The sequence below is a fragment of the Elephas maximus genome, chromosome 20 (assembly GCF_024166365.1).
Source record: "Elephas maximus indicus isolate mEleMax1 chromosome 20, mEleMax1 primary haplotype, whole genome shotgun sequence".
Lineage (NCBI taxonomy): Eukaryota > Metazoa > Chordata > Mammalia > Proboscidea > Elephantidae > Elephas > Elephas maximus.
This window is the reverse complement of record NC_064838.1, coordinates 36,012,480-36,034,198: the sequence shown is the minus strand read 5'-3', so window position 1 is coordinate 36,034,198 and position 21,719 is coordinate 36,012,480. Positions and strand designations below refer to the sequence as shown.

General features: G+C 46.5%; 1 protein-coding gene across 1 annotated transcript in view; it reads right to left on the bottom strand.

Moving 5' to 3' along the window:
* Nucleotides 1-3,338: 3,338 nt before the first annotated feature.
* SLC6A11 (solute carrier family 6 member 11) overlaps nt 3,339-21,719 on the bottom strand; it is a 177,952-nt gene continuing 159,571 nt past the window's right edge. The window contains exons 10-14 of the mRNA XM_049861844.1: nt 11,670-11,807; nt 7,640-7,742; nt 6,755-6,855; nt 5,703-5,873; nt 3,339-3,664 (exon numbers count right to left, since the gene is read on the bottom strand). Of these exons, the coding sequence (XP_049717801.1) occupies nt 3,512-3,664; nt 5,703-5,873; nt 6,755-6,855; nt 7,640-7,742; nt 11,670-11,807 (666 nt within the window). The 3' untranslated portion in view covers nt 3,339-3,511. The remainder of the gene's footprint in view (nt 3,665-5,702; nt 5,874-6,754; nt 6,856-7,639; nt 7,743-11,669; nt 11,808-21,719) is intronic.

Genomic DNA, 21,719 nt, shown 5'->3' with positions numbered 1-21,719 from the left:
AGGGACCCTCTGTGGCTCATACAGAGCATTCCGGAACTTTGGGACTTTATGGGATGCTTTTCCTGTGAGCCAGTGTTATCCCTTCAGAGAGGATGAGAAGCCGGGTGGACCCCGATATGAGGAACTTCCCGTCTGAGGTTTGGTGTATCCAAGCTGACCAGACAGGAGGGCAGACACTGCGCGGTCTGCACTGTACCAAAGGCTGACAAAACAAAACACACTCTCACGGCCTGGCGCAGCCATTTGGGGACCTTGGACATGAATTTGGATATTTTGTCAAAATTCTGAACAATATCATAAATACTCTTAGAGCCTGGGAGCAATGAATTCAGGATAACAATAACTAGTGTGAATACAGAGCTCTCCTGTTCTCACTCAGGAGCTCACAGAGTCTTCACGATCACCCTGCAAAACAAGAGCTATTATCCCCATTTCAGAGATGGGAAAACTGGGGCTGGTGAGGGGAGATTCTGGAGTCTAAACTCGGCCTGTGTACTCCAAATCCTCATCTCTTTCCACTCCTCCTTGCCTGCCACAGCCATGAGGGTCTGCCTACTCGCACAGGTACATCAGCTCTGTGGCAGCTACTTCCGGAGGGGCTCTTGCTTTCTTTGGGGCCTTGCAGCATGAGAAATAGTCAGGCCTAGTGATTAATGGACGGTGCTTGAGGTCAGACACACATGAGTTCTTGCCCTGGTCCTGTGGGCAAATTGCTTGTGCCTCAATTTGCTCTATCTGTAAAAAGTGGGAAAGTAATAATGTCTACTTTAAGGAGATTAAAAAGAAAGCTTTGGGAAAACATCTAGCACACAGTAAATAATAAAACCCAGCTGCCATCCAGTTGGTTCTGACTCATGGCAACCCCATGTGTGAAGAGTAGAACTGTGCTCCATAAGGTTTCATGGCTGTGATCTTTCAGAAGTAGACTGCCAGGCCCACCTTCCGAGGTGCCCCTGGGTGGGTTCAAACCTCTAACCTTTCAGTTAGTAGCCATGCACTTAATGGTCTGCACCACCCAGCGACTCCTAGCACATAGTAGACATTCAATAAATGGCAAATCCATGAAGAAAAGGCAGTGTCCCCGCCTCATCCACTGGGTGTTTCTCTTTTGGAATACAGGGTTGAGGCTGCACCATCATAAAAGGGAACCAAGATGGTTTTGCAAGAACATATCATGGAAGTGATAAAACAAAACAAAAACACCAGAATAAAACAGTCTCTCCCTGCTAGGAACAACCACGTGGTAGTTTGTTCATTTCTTTAATTTTTAAAAATGAGTAAGCAGACAACCTTGTGCCCTTTGAATACCAAATAAAAACGTTCATTATGCAAAACAGTACAACCTTTTTTGTTTTTTTAATAATACTGTAAATATCTCAAAGGATGTATTGTTTCTAATGAATATCAAAAGTCATTACGACATGTTTCCCCGCCCCCACATTCCCCTTCCCACCCCGCAAAGTTACCCAAATACTAGTATGAAATTACAAAAAAATCCCCCAGAACCAAACTCTTCCCTCCGCCCTGCCCAATGAGTAGCGTTAAGTGTGTCAAGTGTTAAGTGCCATGTGTACGACGCCAGTGTGTCTGTGATGACAGACCACGGTGTCTGCCCGTTGGTGAGGGGTAGGTGGTAGAAACCCCGTAGCAGCAACAATGGGAAGCCTCCCTCCCCAAGACCTGTTGGGACGAAAGCAGGCAAGGATGGACCCATCCATGGGTCGCAACCTGGGTCTGTCCTCCTGGGTACACAGGACAAGAGCGCTCAATGGAGAAGCTGGACTGCGAGAGGAAGGCAGTGCCTGTCTCCAAGACGCTGCGGGGTTCTGGGCTATGAGCCCAACAGGGCCCCTGGACCCAGGCCTCTGGTGTCCTGACCTGCTCCAAGGAGCACTGATCCCTCTGAGCAAACCCAGGCTTCAAATGGGGCTGGCCAGAGCAGAAAAGCTGGGAGTTCAGTGTTTTGGGTGAGGCATTCTTTTTTCTCAGTCCAACAGGAAACTGAAGTCTTAGCTTGAAGAAAGCTTAAGTGCCCACCAAATAAAACTGGGAGCATAAAGAAGAAGGAAGACTGCCCCTTCCCACCCCCTAGTAACTCAGAGTTCCAGGCAGGAGCTTGATATAAAATCCAATTAAGAGAGAAGAAGAGATGGGCTGGAGGCATCTGAAGCTGGGGGTAGGTGGGGGCAGCCTCTGTCCTGTCGGGGACTCCAGGCAAGCACAGAGGGTGCGGTGGGGAGGCATAAGGAAGGAAGGCTCGGAACAAAGGGGAGGGAGGAAGCCCCCAGGAAGGTTCTGCCTGGGACAGATGACAGGAGGGATGGGGAGGGAATGGAAATGTAGTGGGGGGTGGAAGAGGGAGAAGCCAGGGGACAGCACCAGGGAAAAGAGGTGGCTGGGGGACAGGGCCCCTTGTAACTCCTTCCCCTGGGAGGCTGGCAGAGGTCCTAAGACACAGGTCCAGGCGGGTGCAGCGGCAGTAGAAACACAGTTGCCCGGGGAATAGATGGCTGCTTCCTGACCCAGAAAACCAGCCCCTGTGGTTGGGGCTCCTGAAGCAAGCCAGAACCCCCGCCTCCAGCCAGCCCCACCCAGGGTGGAGAGACAGTTGAGGGTGGGAGCAGACCAAGGCCAGAAAGGAGCCACAGACCCAGTTGGACTCCAAAGAATGGACGGGTCCAGATGAAATAAAATAGAGTTGTGGGGAAAATATATTTTAAATGCACGGGGGCTTTCATAAGCAGGTGAGAATGGAGGCCCAGTGGGGAGGGCGGGATTACCCCCTGCAAATTTTTAGAGGAATCCAAGATCAATGGCAGTTGTGCAAGCCAGCAAGGTAAGCCAAGAAAATCCTGAGGTGACCAGGGAGGACCTTGAAAAGGACTGACCCAGCCCTCCCCATTGGGCAGATGGGGAAACTGAGGCCCAGGGTAGGGAATGAAGTACCCAAGGTCACTTAGTGAGATGGAGGAGTGGGTTTGGGGTTGGAGGGCTGCAGCCCAAGAATCCTGAGGCTGGAGGGATTTTTTTCTTCTCTGCCATACCGCCTTGCCAAGAGGCTGGACCTGGAAAAGGGGGCACGGAGGAGGAGCGGCCACAGATGATCAAGGACAAACCTCAGACATGGGACGGTCAGCTCAAGGCTTACAGAGGAGAAGGACAGGCAACACTCCCACCCACCTTCCCCACGGCCCCAAGTATAAAAGTTTTACAATATTATACACTTCTTTCTAACCCCTAGAAAACATTGATTAAAACCACCCTAAGACAAGAACATCTTGCTAATCACTGTACAATATTATCTCATTGTAATGGTTACTTACATGATAATTGGGGTGAGGGAGGATATGACTTTAAACCAATGTGTACAGTGGCCACCTTAAAATTAACTTGTTAATAAATCTTGTGCAAAACGAGCAAGCCCCTATCATTAGGTGAAGTACACGTTTCGGGAATTCATTTATACACACGGGAAGGGAATGGAGAAAGACTCCAAGGTGACCGCGGGCGCTCAGAAGTGTGTCTCCTTCTCTGTGATGGCTGCGATGGCCCCGTCGCCCTTGAGTTTGGCATCACAGTCATTAACTGTCACCGTCCGTGGGCCTGCCCCAAGCTTGCCCCGCATTTTCAGATCAGCGCTGGGGATTGTCAACTTCCTGAGTTTCTGGATGGGTGGAGAGGAGGGGAAGAGCGGAATGAGAGGGGCTGGCAGGGTCCCTGGGGTCTGAACCCCCATGGGCTGTGGGGCCATCAGATTTAGGTTTGGGCCCCAGCTCTGCCACTTGCAACTCTTTGACAATGAATTGACTCCCCTGGGTCTCAGTTTCTTCACCTGGAAAATGGGCACAATGGTGGTACCTACTCACAGCATTATGTGAGAAGCGAGTCAGGCAATGGGATGTGGAAGTACCCGCTGGTGATACGGAAATGGAGATAGCCATGGAAAGCAGCTTCTCCTTCCTCTCTCCCTCCTGTACGTCTCAGATAATCTCTGGATGATTCATCAGGGGACTGCAGGTATTTCTGAACTCCAAAAAGCCACCTGGAAGCTTGGGCAGGGTTTTTCAGAGGCCAAGGTGTCAAGGCTCCCTCTGGGCATGTTTGGTCCCAGATGAGAAGAACTAACCAACTGCCCTTGACTGACATTCCTCGCAGGAGCTGGAGCATGACTTGCTTAGGTGGGGGTCAAGGGGCTAGGGCAGGCTTGAGAAAGCGACCATCCCCCTTGACTCACTCTTTCTGGCTGGTCACACAGCTGTTCCTGGGGCCCAGGCCCCTCAGTGGGCAGATGGGCAGGGTGAAGCAGACTCCGTGCTGGTACTACTGCCTGGGCCTCTGTGCACACCCCTGCCCCCGTCTCCCTCTGGCCTTGGCCTGGGTAACAAGGGTCAACTCCAAGACTCCTGAGGTGTGGTCCAGGGCCAGAGATGAGGCCTGCAGTGGGGAAGCCATTGGACGTCCTATGTACTCTCAGGGGACAAGATCACAGACTCTGGAGCTGGCCCCTCCACTGTTTAGAGGCTGTGTGCCCTTGGGCAAGTTGCTTTGCTTCTCTGTGCTTCAGTTTCCTCATCTGTAACATTGGCAATAAGAGTCTCCATCTCAACGGGCTGCTGTGAGGGTTAAATGACTTAGTATTTGTAAGCTGTTTGGAACAGTGTCTGGCACACAACAATACTCTGTTAAATAAATAAGAAGCTGACGCCACCTGATTCACAGACAGTTGCAAAGAGGAGCAAAGAGTGTATGCTCTAGGTAAGAGCAGTCTGCTAACAGGGAAAACAGGGTGTATGACTCCATGCACACGCAATATCCAGAAGAGGCAAATCTATAGAGGCCAAAAGCAGGTTAGCGGCTGCTGGGATGGGAACCAGGGTTAACTGTAAATGGGCATAAGGGATTTTATCTGAGTGATAAAAACATTCTAAAATGGATTTATGGGTATGGCTGCACGCCTTTTTTTAGCAAAGTTCCTAAAAATCATTGAATTGTACACCTGAAATGGGTGAATTTTACAATATATAAAACATACCTCGATACATCTGTTTCTAAAAATTTGGCCTGCTAATTTTTGGCTGTACGATCTTGGGCGAATAACTGAATTCCTTTAAGCCTCAGTTTCCCCCATCTGTTACCGCAGAAAATAGCACCTGCCACTCCGCGTTGCTCTGAGAACTGGTGAGAGACACCATGAAGAGAGCCTGGCACCAAAGCAGGCACAGAGTAGGGTTCTTCAAATGCCTGCCCCCTCACCCTTTGCCCTGGGCATGGCGTCTTTAACTAAGAGCTGATGCTTAGTCCTTCTCTGGGCTCCAGGTCCTGGTCCAAGTGCTTTCCATATATGAACTTAACGAAACCTGACCACAACCTTTATAAGTTGGGTACTATTGTTATTCCCATTTACAGATGAGGAAAATGAGGATGTGCTTATCGAAACTGGCTCAACCTGAGGTTTCCGGCAGAAGCCAGAGCAGCTGCCTCCAACACAACTGTAATGACGACCACCTACCAGGGAGAGAAGCCTGTCTCCACTTCTGAGAAATAGGCAGGGGAGCATTTGCATCATGCCCATTGTCCAGACGAGGAAGCTGAGGCTTGGAGAGGCCCTGGGACTTGCCCTGGCTCGCCAGCCCTCTGGAGACAGAGCCAGGCCCTCTCATCCCCACCTCCCGCCACACCCCTGCCCCGCCGGGCCTTCTCACCTCGGACAGTGTCCCCTCTGTCTTCCACACCTTGATGAAGGTCCAGAGCGGAATGCAGAGCATGGAAGACAGGGCCATGAGCCAGCCGATGCCATAGCCCCAGGCTGGGTAGGTGTAGATATTGTTGTACTTTAGTGGCTTGTACTTGACCAGGAAGAAGATGAAGATGCCCTGAGGACAGGTGGGAGAGAGGTCAAGGAGATGGCCTTCACCTGCTTACCCAGGCCAGGCCAGTGCTGGGGGTGGGAGGGGGTGGTTGGACAGGGAGGCCCTGCCCGGGTCTCCCAGTGAGTTTGAGGAAGAACCACCCGGTAGCCCCGTCCCACCAGAGTCAGACATGCAGCAAATGGGACTCCAGCTCCCAGACCCCACAGATCCTGGGACAAACACTCGGGGCCTGCAGACCTCTCTGGGCTGCGAGACCCTCCCTGCTTACCCCCAGAAGCTGCCTCCTCCCAGCCTCTGCCCAGGAAGGAATCTTTCTTTTCTCCTAGCTACTTCTGGGGGCTGGTTTCAAAGCTGCTTTTCAGAGCTACAATGGTCTGTGAAGATGTTTTTAGATCCTCCCAGTGCCAAGAAGTAGGTGAAGAGAGTTTTTTAAACACTAGCTCACAAAGGCCCCTCTGTGGTCTGGTCTGAGGGGCAGAGCACGAGCTGTGAGCTTGCCTTCACAGTTAACAACAAAGCACAACGTTCTCTCTCATGTACTTGCACAGCCCCCATGGGGGTGGATCTCAGCCCCCCAGTTTACCTGTCCAGAAACCGAGATCCTGAGAAGGGAAGGGACTCATTTGTGGTCACACAGCAAAGTAGTGGCCGGAGTGGGGTCCACATGAGGCCCCTCCTTGCCAAGCCCAGAGACTGTCCCCATGACTCCGTTTTCACATGGTGCCAGGGATCTTGTATGCAGAGAGGGGTCACCCTGGGGACACTGGATTCCCTCGTTCCAGCCTTGGCAGGCTGGGGGCTCTCACAGGTCTTCCCAGGGCTCTGGAGTGGAGAGTGGGTGGACGGTGGGTGGGCTGGAGGGGGTTCCTGGGCAGGGGCCTTACCGCACAGATCCCAGGCGTCACGACCTTCCAGCACCATTTAATGAGGGTCAATGGCCGGTAGCCGATCATGTCTTCGATGTTATCATAGAACTTGTTGCTTCCTGTCCAGAGCAAGACACACACACCCCAGAGAATTTTTGTACAAAGCTTAGATGACAAGCCAGGAGAGTTTGCTTTCCCCAGCCTGAGCCTGAGGAATTGCAGTGGGGACTTTATGTGCAGCTTAAAAAGCTCTCCATCTTCACGTGTGTGAGGTAGGTGGGGCTTTAGAATGAACTGCAGCAGGAGGGATTCTGGTCTGATAATGGGAAGAACTCTCCTGAGCAATAGGCAGTTAAACACAGGAAACAGGAAGAAGTTTCTGGGAGAAAGGCAGAGGGTGATCCCTTTGGGGGGCCGGGCCAGGGGCTCGCTGACTTGCCTGGGGGTGGGGCAAGGTTATGAAGGCGAGGGCTGGGGCAGGGTGGTCTGCAGGACGGTCTGTTTCCAAACGACACTCTGTCACCAAGGAACCCTCCCCCACTCGTCTGGCTTGAGGATCAGGAGGAAGAGAAGGCAGGTGTTGACTGAGAACCAGGTGCAGTGCTGGGTACTTTGCTACACTGTCTCCTCCTACTTGGAGATACAGGGATGATTAGCCCATTTTACACATGGGGAAACTGAGCCTCAGGACAGCAGGATTTGCTCTGATTCCCTCCACTGGCTGGAGGATATAACAGCAGGAACATCTCCTAACAAGTGGGAAGGGGCCAAGGAGTCCCTGAGGAGGAGGGGGAGCCGGTAGACATGGACAAAGACCAGCCCTGAGAACCCACCTCCAACCCAGGTCTGCAGCACCCTGGGCACCGGCCTGCAGCAGGGTGTGGGAGGTCCGGCCCTACTCACCGTACACCCAGCCAATGCAGATGCACTCGAAGATGGCCACGAAGAGAAGACACATGCCACTGGCAGCGTAAGAGTCGAACAGCTGGAAGATATACATGCCACCCTGCGGGGCGGGCAGACAGAACAACAGACGGACATATGGGAAAGCAGGGTCAGCCCAGCAGGCCTCGGGAAGGGCCCCTCAACTCAGCCCAGTGGGCTATCATCTGCCAGGCTCTTAGGGAGCCGTTTTCACAGGGCAGACTGCTTCTCCCTCCTCTGACAGGACCTTGTTCCCTCACACCTGGGGATCCCCACATCCCCTAATGCACCATCCTCTGGGTGCAGATGTTTCCTCTTGTCTCAGCCTCTCACTCCCCAGCAACCCAAGGGCCAGAGAGCTGGTGCTGAGGCGGCACAAATAACCAGGCTCCAGGCTGGCCAGCCTCAGTGTGTGTCTGGGTGGCTCTAACAGCCTCCTGACTGCCTCTAGCCTCGCCTTCTCCAGTCCCTCCACACACCAGCTCGGAACATGCAGAGCCAACCATGCTACTCCCCAGTTTACAGTTACTCTTGGACTCCCTCCAGCCTGCCAGCCAGGGTCGTCACACCTCCTCCCTCCCATTGGCCTCATCTCCGCTTCCTACTGGCCACACTCAATATGCTCCCTCCTGGAGACCACAGGACAGTTGCACCTCTGTCCCTTTGCACACACTGTTCCCTTTCACTTGTTAAGTCCCTTCAAAGTGCAGAGCAGATGCCACCTCCTCCAAGAAACCCTCCCTAACCCCTTAGTCTCATTCTTTGCACATTTTATGTACTCAGTGAAAAACAAAACAAAAAGCATTCTCTTGTCAGCTGTTCTGTTTGTTCTGAGCTCCTGCAGAGGAACACCCCAACGGCAATCCCCTTTTTGTCTCCAGTCCTTAGCCTAGGGCCTGGCCCATGGAAGGTGCACAGCAAACCTAAGTTTTGTGTGGTGTGAGCTCCATGAAGGTGGGACTCTGACTGTACCCGACTGTGTCCCAGGGTCTGTCCCACAGTAGGTGTACAGTCAGTCTTTGTGGGATGAAGGCGTGACTGGGGGCCAGCTGCATAATGCACAGATCCGTGACGTTCATGTTCAGTGGGAGCTCCAGGAGGTGGGAGCTCACCTGGCCAGGTGATGTGGGAAGGCTTCTCTGGGGAGGGGGGATGGTGTCTGGGGGCTTGGAGGAGAGAAGCCTGGCTACAGAGGGGGGAAGAGTTGGCATCTACCAAGAAAATCTGTATAACACAATGAGGGAGCTTGGGGGCATACTCAAGAGCAGGTGAAATAAAAATGAAAAACGGGGTGGGGGAGGATCATGTTGGGGAGGGGGATCCGAATGCCAGGACAGGAATTAAGAGGCCCGGCCAGAGCACAGCGGCCACAGGGATCTACTTGCAGTTGGACACCTGCAGCTTCCTCCTATCGTACACAGACAGACCTCCTGTTTTCTCAGTCATCTCTTCAACTAGCTCAGGGGTAACATCTTAAGTACCCACAGGGGCAGGCAGTTAATATACATGAGAAAAGTGGGCCAGGTGTGTGGCACCAGAGTGTTAGAGACTGTGGCTAACAGAGCACAGTGGCCCCACCTGGACACACAACTCTGGTGAATGGTTGTTGGGGGATACAGGCCCGGGTACGGCCAGATCTGCAGACTTCCGGGAGACGCCAGAAATCCATGTTTTCATGGGAAATCTTTCTACCTTTAACTGTTAGTAACATCTTCATGATTTTAACAAATACTGTGAGGGCCAAGCAAAACAGATCTATGAGCCACAGCTGGTCTGGGGTCTCCCAGCAGTGACAGCCACTGTGGATATTCAGGTGTGTGAGGGAAAGAGCAGGTCTGAGGCACCTCTGTGACTTGCTCAGGGCTTGGCTTTCTGCTCGTTGGTTGGGACACTGAGTTAAAGACCCACGGCCGCCCTCTAAATTGCTCCCAAGTGACTCCTCTGAACATCATACATGAAGAAAGAAAAGAAGATGAGACGCTTACATAGCGCTCACCAAGCACGAGGCTCTGACCGATCTCCACGTCTTGAGCCAGTTGGTCCTTTCCAATATGATTACAACCATGGGGCACTATTGTTACCCCCAAGTTTCATATAAGGAAACTGAGGCACACAGTGGAGAGGTCACCCAGGTACTAAGTCAAAGGGCTGAGGACTGAGTCCAGGCAGCCCATACTCTAACTGTCCACCCCACGCCTCGATGGAAAAAAAAGAAATCTGTGGCCTATTTTTCCCCAGAGCTGAGCTTTAAATGTGCACAAATGAGGCAGAAGACCCTGCCAGCAATTACTGTGAAGGCCATGGCTGACACAGTCCATTGGGCAATTTTACCTCCCTGGTGTAATCGTGCAGATATTCCTGGTGGACGCGGAAGGCTGGCATGTGGAGCCCAAATGTCTACTAATTTATGTGCAGACCCCAGGCCCTGGATGAAGAGTGGGCATCCAGGCTCTGAGGGCCCTCCACCCACCTGCCTATTCCCAGCTGGTGGTATCTATCCAATGCCGGCCCCTCTTGTAACTCCCCCCCGTGAGCCTCTCTAACACATCAGGTTAACTCCCCAATTTGTACGTGACAAAAGACTCTACTTTGCATAATTAATTAGCGCTTAATGAGGCCCTGCTCACTGCACCGCTGGTTTCCATGCGTGGGGAGAGATGAGGTGGAAATGGGAGACACCGTACCATTCATTTGCTCACAGGCTGATTATCGCCCTCATTAATGTGACAACAACCGGGAGCAGGGGCAACATCAGCCACCGTGCACTGAGTGCCCGCCCTGTGCCAGGCTCAGAGCAGGCACCGAGAACACAGAGCCAGACAGGGCCCGGCCTGTTCTCACAGGACTCGCAGTCAGGTGGGGCAGGCAGGCGGGCAGAAGGATCGTTACAACGTTGGGGGAAATGCTAACCGGAGCTTTGAACAACATGCTTGGGGTGAGGGGAATGCAAGAAGGAGGTAGTGCTCAACCAGGGGGAGGAGAGCAGGGGAGGCTTCCAGGAGGGACATCTGAGCTGAGAAGCTGAGGACCAGTAGGTTCAACAAGGTGGCATCCACCCAAATGCTTTCTAGGGCAGCCTAGAAACTGGCAGTTGTTTTTATCAATCCTGAGTTCCCTCATTTCTTATAAAACCTCTTCTTGTCTCTAGGCAACAGTTTTTTGCGCCTTTTTTTTTTTTGGTGAATATGAAGAAAAAAACACCTTATTTCACCTTCCCAAGATGTTTAAGAAAGCACTTATTAGACAGGATGTCCTAAAGGAAGATAGAAAAGTATGGCTTCATGCGACAGTCTTCATTTAGGTGTCGTAGTGAACCCCTCCTCACCTGCGGACACAGCAGAGACATCCACAGAGGGGTGAAGATAGAGCACACAGCGCCTGAAGGTGCCAAATACCATCATGCATGTCAATTTCCAGGGACACCCCAGAACTGCTGCTGTGAACTTTAGGCCAATAATAGGGACCTAGTTTAGGGGTGGGAGTCCCTGATTGGTGCCAACAGTTAGCATGCTCGGGTGCTAAGCAAAAGGCTGGAGGTTTAAGTCCACCCAGAGGCACCTCGTAGAAAGCCTTGGTGGTCTGCTTCTGAAAAAATCAGCCATTGAAAACCCTATGGAACACAGTTCTACTCTGACATGTGGGGTCACCATGAGTCGGAATCAATTTGGCAGCAACTGGTTAATTTAGGGGTTGGGACCTGGCATTATCCCCATCATCCAGAAGCTCCTGGTGCTCACAATTGCCAGATAAACCCAGTATCACTCCCTGTGAGATCTGGTCCCCTCTGCTAATAAAGCAGCCACCTTCAGTGGAGCATTCACACATGTAAGAGCTAAGGGCTTAATGAGAGCTTTTATCCGATTCTTGAAACAGGCCATTAAGAAGATGAGAAAACTGAGTGATAGAGAAGGTACTTTTAGACCTGTGCAGAGTCACACAGCTAGCCAATCCCAGAGCTGGGCTTTGATGTCAGACCCTAACTCAAAGCCACACGGTCCGTATCACTCACCTCTGTTAACATTACGAGGCCCAGAAAGTAGGAGATGACCGAAAGAGCCAGGATGAGCAGCTCCCGCCGGTAGCCCCTCCGGAAGACCTTGGGGTACATGTCCACCACGGCAGTCACCAGGCTTTCCACGCACACAAACTGGATGGGGTAGAGAGGATGGTGTGAAACTCAGGAAAAGGGCTGTTCCTAGTGACCCTGGCTCTGGGCATGTGCAGCAGGTCTACACTCTGGATCGTTCTCAGGGGACTTGCCCTCATCCCACGTTCATCCGCACTGACTGAGGGCCCAAGAATCCTAACACTCCCGGTACGTACCAAGCTCCGGGATGCTGACTTAACAGATGAGGATGCTGAGGCTCAGAGAGGGGACGTCATCTGTCCAAGGCACTCAGCAAGGAAGGGGCAGAGTTAGGACTTGAACTGGGGTTTCCTGACTCCAAATGTAGTACACCTACTCCTTATTTATCGACTATCTCACGTTTACGACAATAGTAAAAAATCTACTATCCGACTATTTTGTGCTTTAATGAGGCGATGGGCACAGTGGGCTGGCTGTGGAGCTTCCCTTCCTTCAAAGACGGTCTCCAGGCGGCCTCCAGGAAGCTGGGCCATGCCGCCTCGTGGCCTCCACTCCCTCCTGCCAGCAGGGGTGTGGGATCCAGCTGCTGTGCCGGGCCAGCCTCCTCCATAACCACCAGCTCTGGGTGGATGCATTGGCAGCACCGAGCCAATGGGTGCCTGTTCTGGGTTCCCAGCTTCAATGCAGCCCTAGGCCCTGCAGTGCAAAACTGCTGTGGGGTGGGAAGTGGGGGCGGAAAGACAGAGGATCGGAGAGAGTGTTTTGAAAACGCTCCTGAGTTTAATGACATTCCAAAGTGAGCTGAACTGGGCTTGAAGCCTTCGCCTCAGTGGGGTTGGGTGTGCGGCCAGGCTCCCAGCACCCTTGCAGGAAGCCCCAGGCCTCAGTGACTCGCCAGGTCCAGAGCCTGCTCTGAATGCAAGGCTTGCAGGGGTGGGAGTGGAGCCCTGGAGGCGGTTCCACAAAGGAAGCTCGGCCCTGCACAGGAGGAAGGTTAAGCCATGGGCCCTCCAGTCATACAGCCCTGCTTTATCCAGCTTTGTCTCCTCCAAGCCTCCTTCTCTGCAGAGGAATAATCCATAGCTGTACTCTTCACGGTGATGAGCACATAGGTGTTTATTATTCTATGACCATATTTTCTAAATAAAAAAAAAATCAGACAAATGGATGGTCTGAAAACAGGGGGGAAAAAAACCCTCCATTTTTGTGTAACACCGATTTTTGCATGATGACCCGGTCTTTGGAACCTAACCATGTCGATAAGTGAGGGGTGGGTGTACTCTTCTCTTCCACACTTGCCTCTCATTGCCTATGTGCCGGGCCCTGCACTGGAGTCCACGGTTTAGATGAGACCCAGCCCCTACCACTGAGGCAAGACAAAGTTCTCAGAACAGGATTTTGATTTGCTTGTTCTTCAAGACTGTGATGGTTCCCTGCCCTTTCCTTCTGGTAGGAAAGCACCCCTCAATCAGCAGGGAGAGAGGGGAGGCCAACACCCAGCCCTTGTGTTTCCACTGTGAGAGTCTTTGGGCCCTGCCAAACTGTGCAGGCTTAGATGGTAGAGCCTAAGCCACAAAACATCTGTATCCCTCTGTGCTAGCACAGGGCCGGGCACATTTATCAGTTCAGCTCCTACTCACCTATAAACACCTGCAATACTCCACAGTCCTTGTACCCCAGCATACTGGGCCACCCTCCTCTGGATCTGCACAGAACATATAGGGCAGATCTCCTTCATGACACTTTCCCTGATGGCTTCTCCTTGCCCCTCATTCAGGCTTAGCAATCCCCTCCTCAATGCCCTGAGCACCCCCTTACTGTGGCACCCTTGCTGGTTTATAGCTGTCTCCTAGGAAGGGGAGACCATCAGGGCAGGGATCTTGTCATTTTCATCTATTTCCAGCGCCAAACTCCCTGTGTGGTACAAACAGTTAAATGATTGACTGCTAACTGAGAGGTTGGAGGTTCAAGTCCACCCAGAGGTGCCTTGGAAGAAAGGCCTGGCAATCTACTTCTGAAAAATCAGCCACTGAAAGCCCTATGGAGCAGTTCTACTCTGACACACATGTAGTTGCCATGAGCCAGTGTCAACTCAATGGCAACTTTGCCCTAGCACAGAGGAGATGCTCAGAAAATGTTTGATAAACGAATAATAGCATCAAACACACATTTGCCATGTGCTGGGCCTTGTTCTAAGCAGTTCACATATATTAGTTTTTAATCTGTACGGGGTGGGTATTATTATTATCACCATTTTATAAACGAAGACACTGAAGCATACGGAGATAATTTTGAGGTCACATAGGTGTTATGAGACAGAGCCAGGATTTGAACCAGGCAATATTGTTCCAGAATCTGGGTTTAACCACTCTGATGCACTGCTTTGAGGAAGGAAAAGAGGAAGAAAAGAAGGAAGGAAGAGAGGGAGAAAAGGAGGGAGGGAAGCAGTAGCATCACGAGAGGGGTGTTGGGGGTACAGACCTCACCAGGTGATACAATCAGAGGGGGTGACACAAAAATGACTGCCTATAAAATTTTTGTGCAGTGTTTCAGCAGAAATTTAATTTTTAATAAAAATATCCCTGTAGTTATTATAACAAAAAATCTTTTTTGTAAGCCCATCTTACATGTATCAATATACTTACAAGGCTAAAACTCTATACTAATTTCCTTTTTGAATCTTCTAATGTGCTCTGGTCAGAGCTGTCATTATTACCCAATTATAATGAAGCTTTGAATCACGCAGTTTTGTCTGCATGCACTACAAGCATGCATTTGAATAAAAGCTCCAGAACAGAGGTGCCTGGCATATCTAGGGTTGCTGATCTAGGAGTAGGCCCAACTCCATTTTGTTTTGGACCCCTGCTTCTGCTTTAAAACTATAACCCTGGTACTATTTTCAACAGTTTGCCAAACAGACAATGTGGCTATGCTTAAACAAGTCCAGGTAAGTTCAGGCTATGCTTATACAAGTTCAGGCAAGCCCACGGGGGTCAACCAATCAGAATCTTGCTGGGAGGTTCCAGACTCTGTATTATAACTATCCCTGCGAAGCAGCCGCCCCCTGGATTTGTTGGTTCTTTTTTTACTCTATGTGAGCTAACATCTCCCCATTCTAATATTCCTTATGCTTTCAATAAATCTCTTTGTTTTAGTTTAACAGTCTGAGGGTCTTACTCTAGGACATTTCTTGGTATAGTCAGCAGGATCTGAAGGCATCTTATCTTCAGCAAATTCCGAGGAACTGACCTGGAGCCCAGTGCCAGCACGAATTCTTGGGAGCTGCTTGAGGTAAGCTGCAAATTGAGCCTCCACTAATTGTGAAGATAGCTCTTTGAGATTTATTGTTAAGCTTCCCGTTCTTACTCTTACTTTCTCTTTGCTATCTAACACTTTGATGAGTTCTTCGAGACTGCCATCTAGTAGCAGAACGCTATGGCAGAATGTTATTAGAACTTGGATTTGAAAACAGCCCAAACTCTATTTTTCCAGGACACATTAGGCTATTATTGTTTGTTCAGACTGTTTGCACACACAAATTCCTTAGTAAGAGGGGGAATGCCACATCCAAGGCCCCGGTACAGTTTTGTACATTGATTGTTGTAACACACTTACTAAGGGAAATTTAGAGGATCAATGGCCAATGTGGGGCTCATTTGACTTAGGTAAATTAACTTTTCTGTGAAGCAAACACGACTGTAAAATCTTCTGAGTAAAACAGCCATGGTGGGAAACCTAGTTTAATTGGTATTTAAAAGCCTCTAAAAAAAAAGGCATCAGGACAGTAAATTTGCATCCTCACAAGACACTGTTTCTAAATGGTCCAAACAAATTAAGAAACTGCAATATCAGAACTCTATAACTTCTTTGGCTGCTTCTTCCATTCCTGTCTCTGACCCCTCTACATCTTCTACTTCTATAGTTACTCCCCTTTATCCAACCTTACCTTATCACAGTCCTGCTGAAATGCCTTTTAAAATTACCTTTACTCTCTGGTTCAAAGTTGAGCTTTGCGCAATCTTAAAAGGTTTCCCCGACCTGCATGAAGACCCCTATAAATTTACTGAGGAATTTAAGAGTTTAACAGCCACGGCTATCTGATTTGTTCCAATTAATAACCACACTATTAGGACCTGGAGGTGGCCTATTTGTGGATGGAAGAAGCTGGCTGGGACCATCTCCAATGGTCTATAATCCTAACGCCAACTGCCTCTGCCACCCAACTCCTAATAAATGCTACAACAATGTACAACGATCTCATTAAGGCCATTCCTAAGGCCTTCCCTTGAAAGACTGATTGGGCTAAAGTTCAAAATTGTAAGCAAGAAAAAGATGAAAGCATTTTTAATTACCGGGATAGACTAGCAAAAATTTTCTCAGAACATTTTGGTTTATTGCTTCCTGAAATGTTTATGAATGGCTTCCATCTAGAAGGAAACCCTGGTGGTGTAGTGGTTAAGTGCTATGGCTGCTAATCCAAGGGCCAGTAGTTCAAATCCACCAGGCGCTCCTTGGAAACTCTATGGGGCAGTTCTACTCTATCCTACAGGGTCGCTATGAGCTGGAATCAACTCGATGGCACTGGGTTTGGTTTTGGTTTGGTTCTATCTAGAAGTCTCTGCCCTAGTCAAATACCATTGATTGGACTTAGAAACAGCACTTATGACTGAAATTACCAACCTGGCCTACAATTGACCCAGCATTTGGAACTAGGAAGGCAAGTCAAATAAAACTAACTGATGGCTTCATAAGATGAATTAATGGCTTTTCAATTACAACAGTTGCAACCTCTTAACCACAATAAATTTAGCTTATACAAGGACTAAACCTAAACTAATCAGTTTATTTCTATTGCCAAAAACTTGGATGCTTTAAGAAGGATTGCATAAAATTAAAACAAAACAGGCACTTCATCCTTTAACAGTTCTTCTGTTAAGGCCAAATGAGGAAGCTCCAAGGAACAAACAGCCTTTTCCAATGGTGGCTTTAAATACACAAGAAACTGTTTTCCAAATTAATGGGGAACCCTGCAAATTTTTAGTTGACCTTGGTGTCACCTTCTTAGCACCAAACCCCACGTCTACAAAAGCCTCTACTCTGGAGTATTAAAACTTCTAAAATTATGGGGGTTACTTATAAAAAACAAATTTACTACCTATTTTAATTAGTATATCAAGGCTATTAAAAAACATCAAAAGGAAAAAAAAAAAAGTAGCTACTTTAAAATACTTTCCAATTGTAGGAACTGGTATATTTAAGGTCTAAAGCAAGAGACTAGGTCTCTAGCCAGCAGAGTGAATTAAGTTCAAAAAGAACGAAACCAAACACTTCAACTTCAGAGCTTAACATCTTTGATAAATAATCCAGGAACCCCCTCCCCCTTACTGGGATGCTGGTTTGGGGTGCATATTTAAAAATACTGTAAGCTGAATATGCTAAAAGTAGTTTGGAATTTCAATGATCACTTTGGGAAAATGAGTTCCCATTTGTGTTCTTTTCTTTCCTCTTTGAGAAACTTTTGTTTGGTGCTCAGGTTTTGTCAGAGGGTCTGAGAGTCCTCCATCTGAGGCTCTTTCAAGTTAATAAGTTTTATCTAGAAACTTTTTTTTCCATTGAATTGGGTCAGTCTTGCCAAAGAATTGCTGTATACATTTTAAGAAACTGGATTGTTTATGTTATGCGGTAGTGTATAAGCCTAGTCTTTGAGCTGGCCTCACAGACAGTAAGTTTATGAGGCTTTCTGCCTTGTTTTGTTCTGAGAGTTTGCCTCTGGTCTAGACAGTAATGTTTGAGTTTTGGTCTTCTATCAAGTTGAAGACTATGGTTGGTGTTTCTCATAGGGTTGTCTAAAATCTCAGTTCTTTCCCCTTCCAAGAAAAGCTGCTTTTTCCATCTGTCTTATGATTTGGACATTTAGTAGTTACTTTGAGAAACTTTGATATAAATTGGTCTTTTTGAAAAGTGTACTGAAAAAGGATACATTGTTTATGTTGATTGGTATAGCAAGGCTTTAAAAAGAAACAAATTATTCTAAATTTTTTCTCTAAAGGATCCTATAAAGCATGCCAGAGATAGGGTTATGAAAATATGATTTCCTACCTCCAGATGGTATTATTAAAACTAGATTATAATATTCTTTCAAAAAAAATTATTATGGTCCATTTAACGATAAGTAAGTGCTTATATAAAGTTAACAGTCCAAATATTTCCAGGAATTAATGAAAGTGAATTTGTTCTGACAAAGGTTCATGTTTTGTACTATGTCAACCTTAAAAGCAAAATCTTAAAAGCAAAACCTTTCTAAGTGGCTTAAGCTAAACATTACATGGAATGTGTTTAAGGAAAAGGGGTCATTTTGTCTTAAAGTAAAACTAGTAGTTTCAGAATGGGAAAAGGGAGGCATAAGAAAAGCCTAGAAGAAAAAATGACTAGTCAAGAACTGATGGGTTCATTTACAAAATTCCTAAAAAGCTTTGATATTTACTGGATATTTAAAAGGTTGTGATCTTTTGTCTTTCAAAATACCTAGGCCAACTTAAACATATGTGAATTAATTGGGATGACTAATCCTTGTCTTTGACCAGGAGTCAAAAGATAGAAATCACAATGAAACACACCTGAAGTGGCCTGGGGAGATGTTTCCACTCCTAGCTAGAAGCTTAAGGTTATATCCATATCAATGAATTGGTTGGTTGAGCAGAGGCTATGATTTCCAAAACCAGTTGATAAAAACTCAAAGGGCTAAAGTTAGATTATGGGAAATAGTGAACTTTATTTCAACAGTAATTATATTTTATGATATATAGGCTTAAAATAATTTCTAAGAACTTTAGATAACTTACTGGTATTAAATTGAGCTAATATTTGTTATAATTTAAGATTATGTACTTTTGTTTTTTATGCCACAGAGAAAGGATATGTATATTTGGGTCTGCTAATGAGTATGTTCATTATTGCCACTTAACTCTATGGGGCAGTTCTACTCTGTCCTATAGGGTTGCTATGAATTGGAATCAACTCGACGGCACTGGGTTTTGGTCTGGGTACTATAAGAGATATGAAACAAAGAAAAGTTTTTATAAGTAGAGAATTTATTTGATATAGTCAAAGTTTTTATCTGCCTGGCTGAAAGTTTGATGGGTTAATTTATGAGAATTTCTAAAGGCTTTAATGTCAAATAGAAAAGAGTTGGGTTTCTTGCTGTTAAAGTAACAAAATTTGTTAAACTACTGGGTTGAAAAGTTAATCTCTTGTTTGTGTAATCTGTCTCAAAGAGCAAGGGTTTGGTATCTCATGAAAATAAATTCCTGAGCCGAAAACCAAGCTGTACGGCCTTGAAAGAAACTACGTTTATTTTTATTTTTTGCCTTTAAGATCTTTTGTTAAATAACCTAAGTATTGTTTCTCAGTGACCTATGATAAACTACTGACAACTCTGAAACTTTGTGGAAAGCCACAAAGGGTCTGTTTCTGAGAAAAGTGCTAAGAAAGGTCGATTTAATATGTTATAAATTACATGAAACGTTATCAAATCAAGAGAAGTACCTGATTCTTTTGGATTGAAAACTTATGCTTTAATATTTCCTCTTATGTTTTTGCCCACTATTAGACAACAAGAGCATAGTATTATGTCATAATTTTATTATTTTTAAATTGTTATCTTGGTCAAAACTTTGATTCTTTGAATTTAGCATCATCAAAGCCAATGGTTTTAACTGGAGAATTCACATCATTTACTCATGGAGTTTTTATTACTATTCAGATGTTTAGAGCCTTGATAATCTTGGTATATTCTCAGTATATCCTGAGTATATGATATTATGCCTCAAGATTATTATGTGTTATATATGAAGCTCTTTGAAAATCAGGTTAATCATAATGTTTAGAGATATTTTTGTCTGAAGTAACTGTATTTGGCTCTGTATTAGCTTTTGTAATCAACTCCCATCAGGTCTTTCTCTTTTTAAGAAGTATTACTATTATAAGTTAATCATAGCCATATTAAGTTTTGTTGTCCACAGATAAGTTTTTACTTTGCTGAATATGCCTGAAATATTTCAACAAAAAGAATGGACTATGTTGAACTTATGAAAAGGACTATTATATTTTGAATGTGGATACCACTAAACCAAGTCAAGATTTCCAGAGCTCATATGTAGAAGCTGATAAAGTTTTCAAACTACTGTTGATCTACAATGGCATGGAACCAAAGTTAACTACATAAGGCTAAGTAAACTAAGAGAATTACAATAAAATTTATATGAGAATATTGCTGATGTTTAATTTTTTTTTTTTAGATATAAGAAACCTCCCCCCCCCATCTTTTAAATTAAAGAATCAGTTATTTCAGTAACTAATAACATTATGTTGGCTACAGAATATTCTACGGATTAGAAGCACGTCAAAGTTCTGACTAAACATATTCTAGGTGTTTTAAATGATTCCATACTTAATTCTACTTTGAAAGAATATTTTTCACAGGTTAAATAAGCCTTTGATGATCAGAAGTTAGAATCCCAAGATCTGCTTAACATTGCCCCAGGAGAAGATGATTATTGGAAGAGACAGCAATTAAAGGATTCATTGGAGCCCCAGTGGAAAGGACTATACTTGGTCCTCCTTACTAATCCATGTGCTGCTAATCTGCAGGGAGTCAAAATGTGGATTCATCTGTCCCAGCTGAAGAAGGACAACATCACCTCTACTTGGACTGTTGTGTCTTTGAAATTTATTCCTACAATGATAGTCTACATTGGACCCATGACTTAAAATTACTGGAAAGAAGAAGAACCAAAAGAGCTAATGCTTAAGGAAGAATAAGTACCAATACCTTAGCTGAAAATCCAGGGCTTGGCTATTCCTTTCTTTGAAACTTTTTGCCCTAGTATGGAAGGGTTGATTTAGAACATACTATAAAAAAAAAAAAATTTTTTTTTTTTTTACCTATAACTTACCTAGTACTATGGAAAAGTTAGCAAGTGACATTGCTGTTAACACTGAAGCCCAACAAAGGTCCCTAGTTAAGGTTGTGTTGAATAATAAAATTGTCCTATTTTAGCCCAAAAAAGAGGGGTACATGCCATTGCTAACACCTATTGTTGTACCTGGATAAATGCATCAGGGGAGTTAGAACAAAATGTCAAACATATTCGCCAGATGGCTGCCTACATCCTTCCCCAACTTGACTCCCGTTTCTTAGACATACTCAGTTGGTTTCCAAAAGAAGTAGGATCATGGATTAAATCCGTCTTACTTGCTGGTTTAATGATACTCACTGTAATTGTAACTCTTGTTGGAACTATCAAATGTTATCTCAAAATTACTTCCAATGCTATTACCCAAAGAACCAATTTAATGCCTATGAAAAGAATTATGTACATTAAGAGTACTCATCTTTCAGATGGACTTGAGCTCACTCCTTATAACAACCCCCTTTAAGGCCAGGTTATTCCTCAGTGTGACCCACTCTATATGTCACTCCAAGGTTAACACTGCAGAAGTAGAGTCCCCAGCTATGGCAGATGGTGCTCAGCTATTCATAATAGCATCTGGGGTGTTAAAGACTTATTACAGTAAGCAGCCATCTATAAGAACCTCCGAAAGACTGCAACAAAATATAGTTATCTTTCTTCTAGCATATTCTAATAATGCTTTCCTACTGGGAACTATAAATCCAAGCACCCTCCCCAAAATGGCGCTTGATAATGTAATCAAAGAATTTCCTCAGAAATTCTTGAAAAAAAGGAGGAAATGAAAAAAAGCTCCAGAACAGAGGTGCCTCGCATATTTAGGGTGGCTGGCCTAGGAGCAGGCCCAACTCCATTTTGTTTTGCACTCCTGCTTCTGCTTTAAAGTTATAACCCTTGTACTAATTTCAACATTTTGGTGAACAGACAAGGTGGCTATGCTTAAACAATTCCAGGCAAGCCCAGGTTATGCTCAGATAAGTCCAAGCAAGCCTAGGGAGGGTCC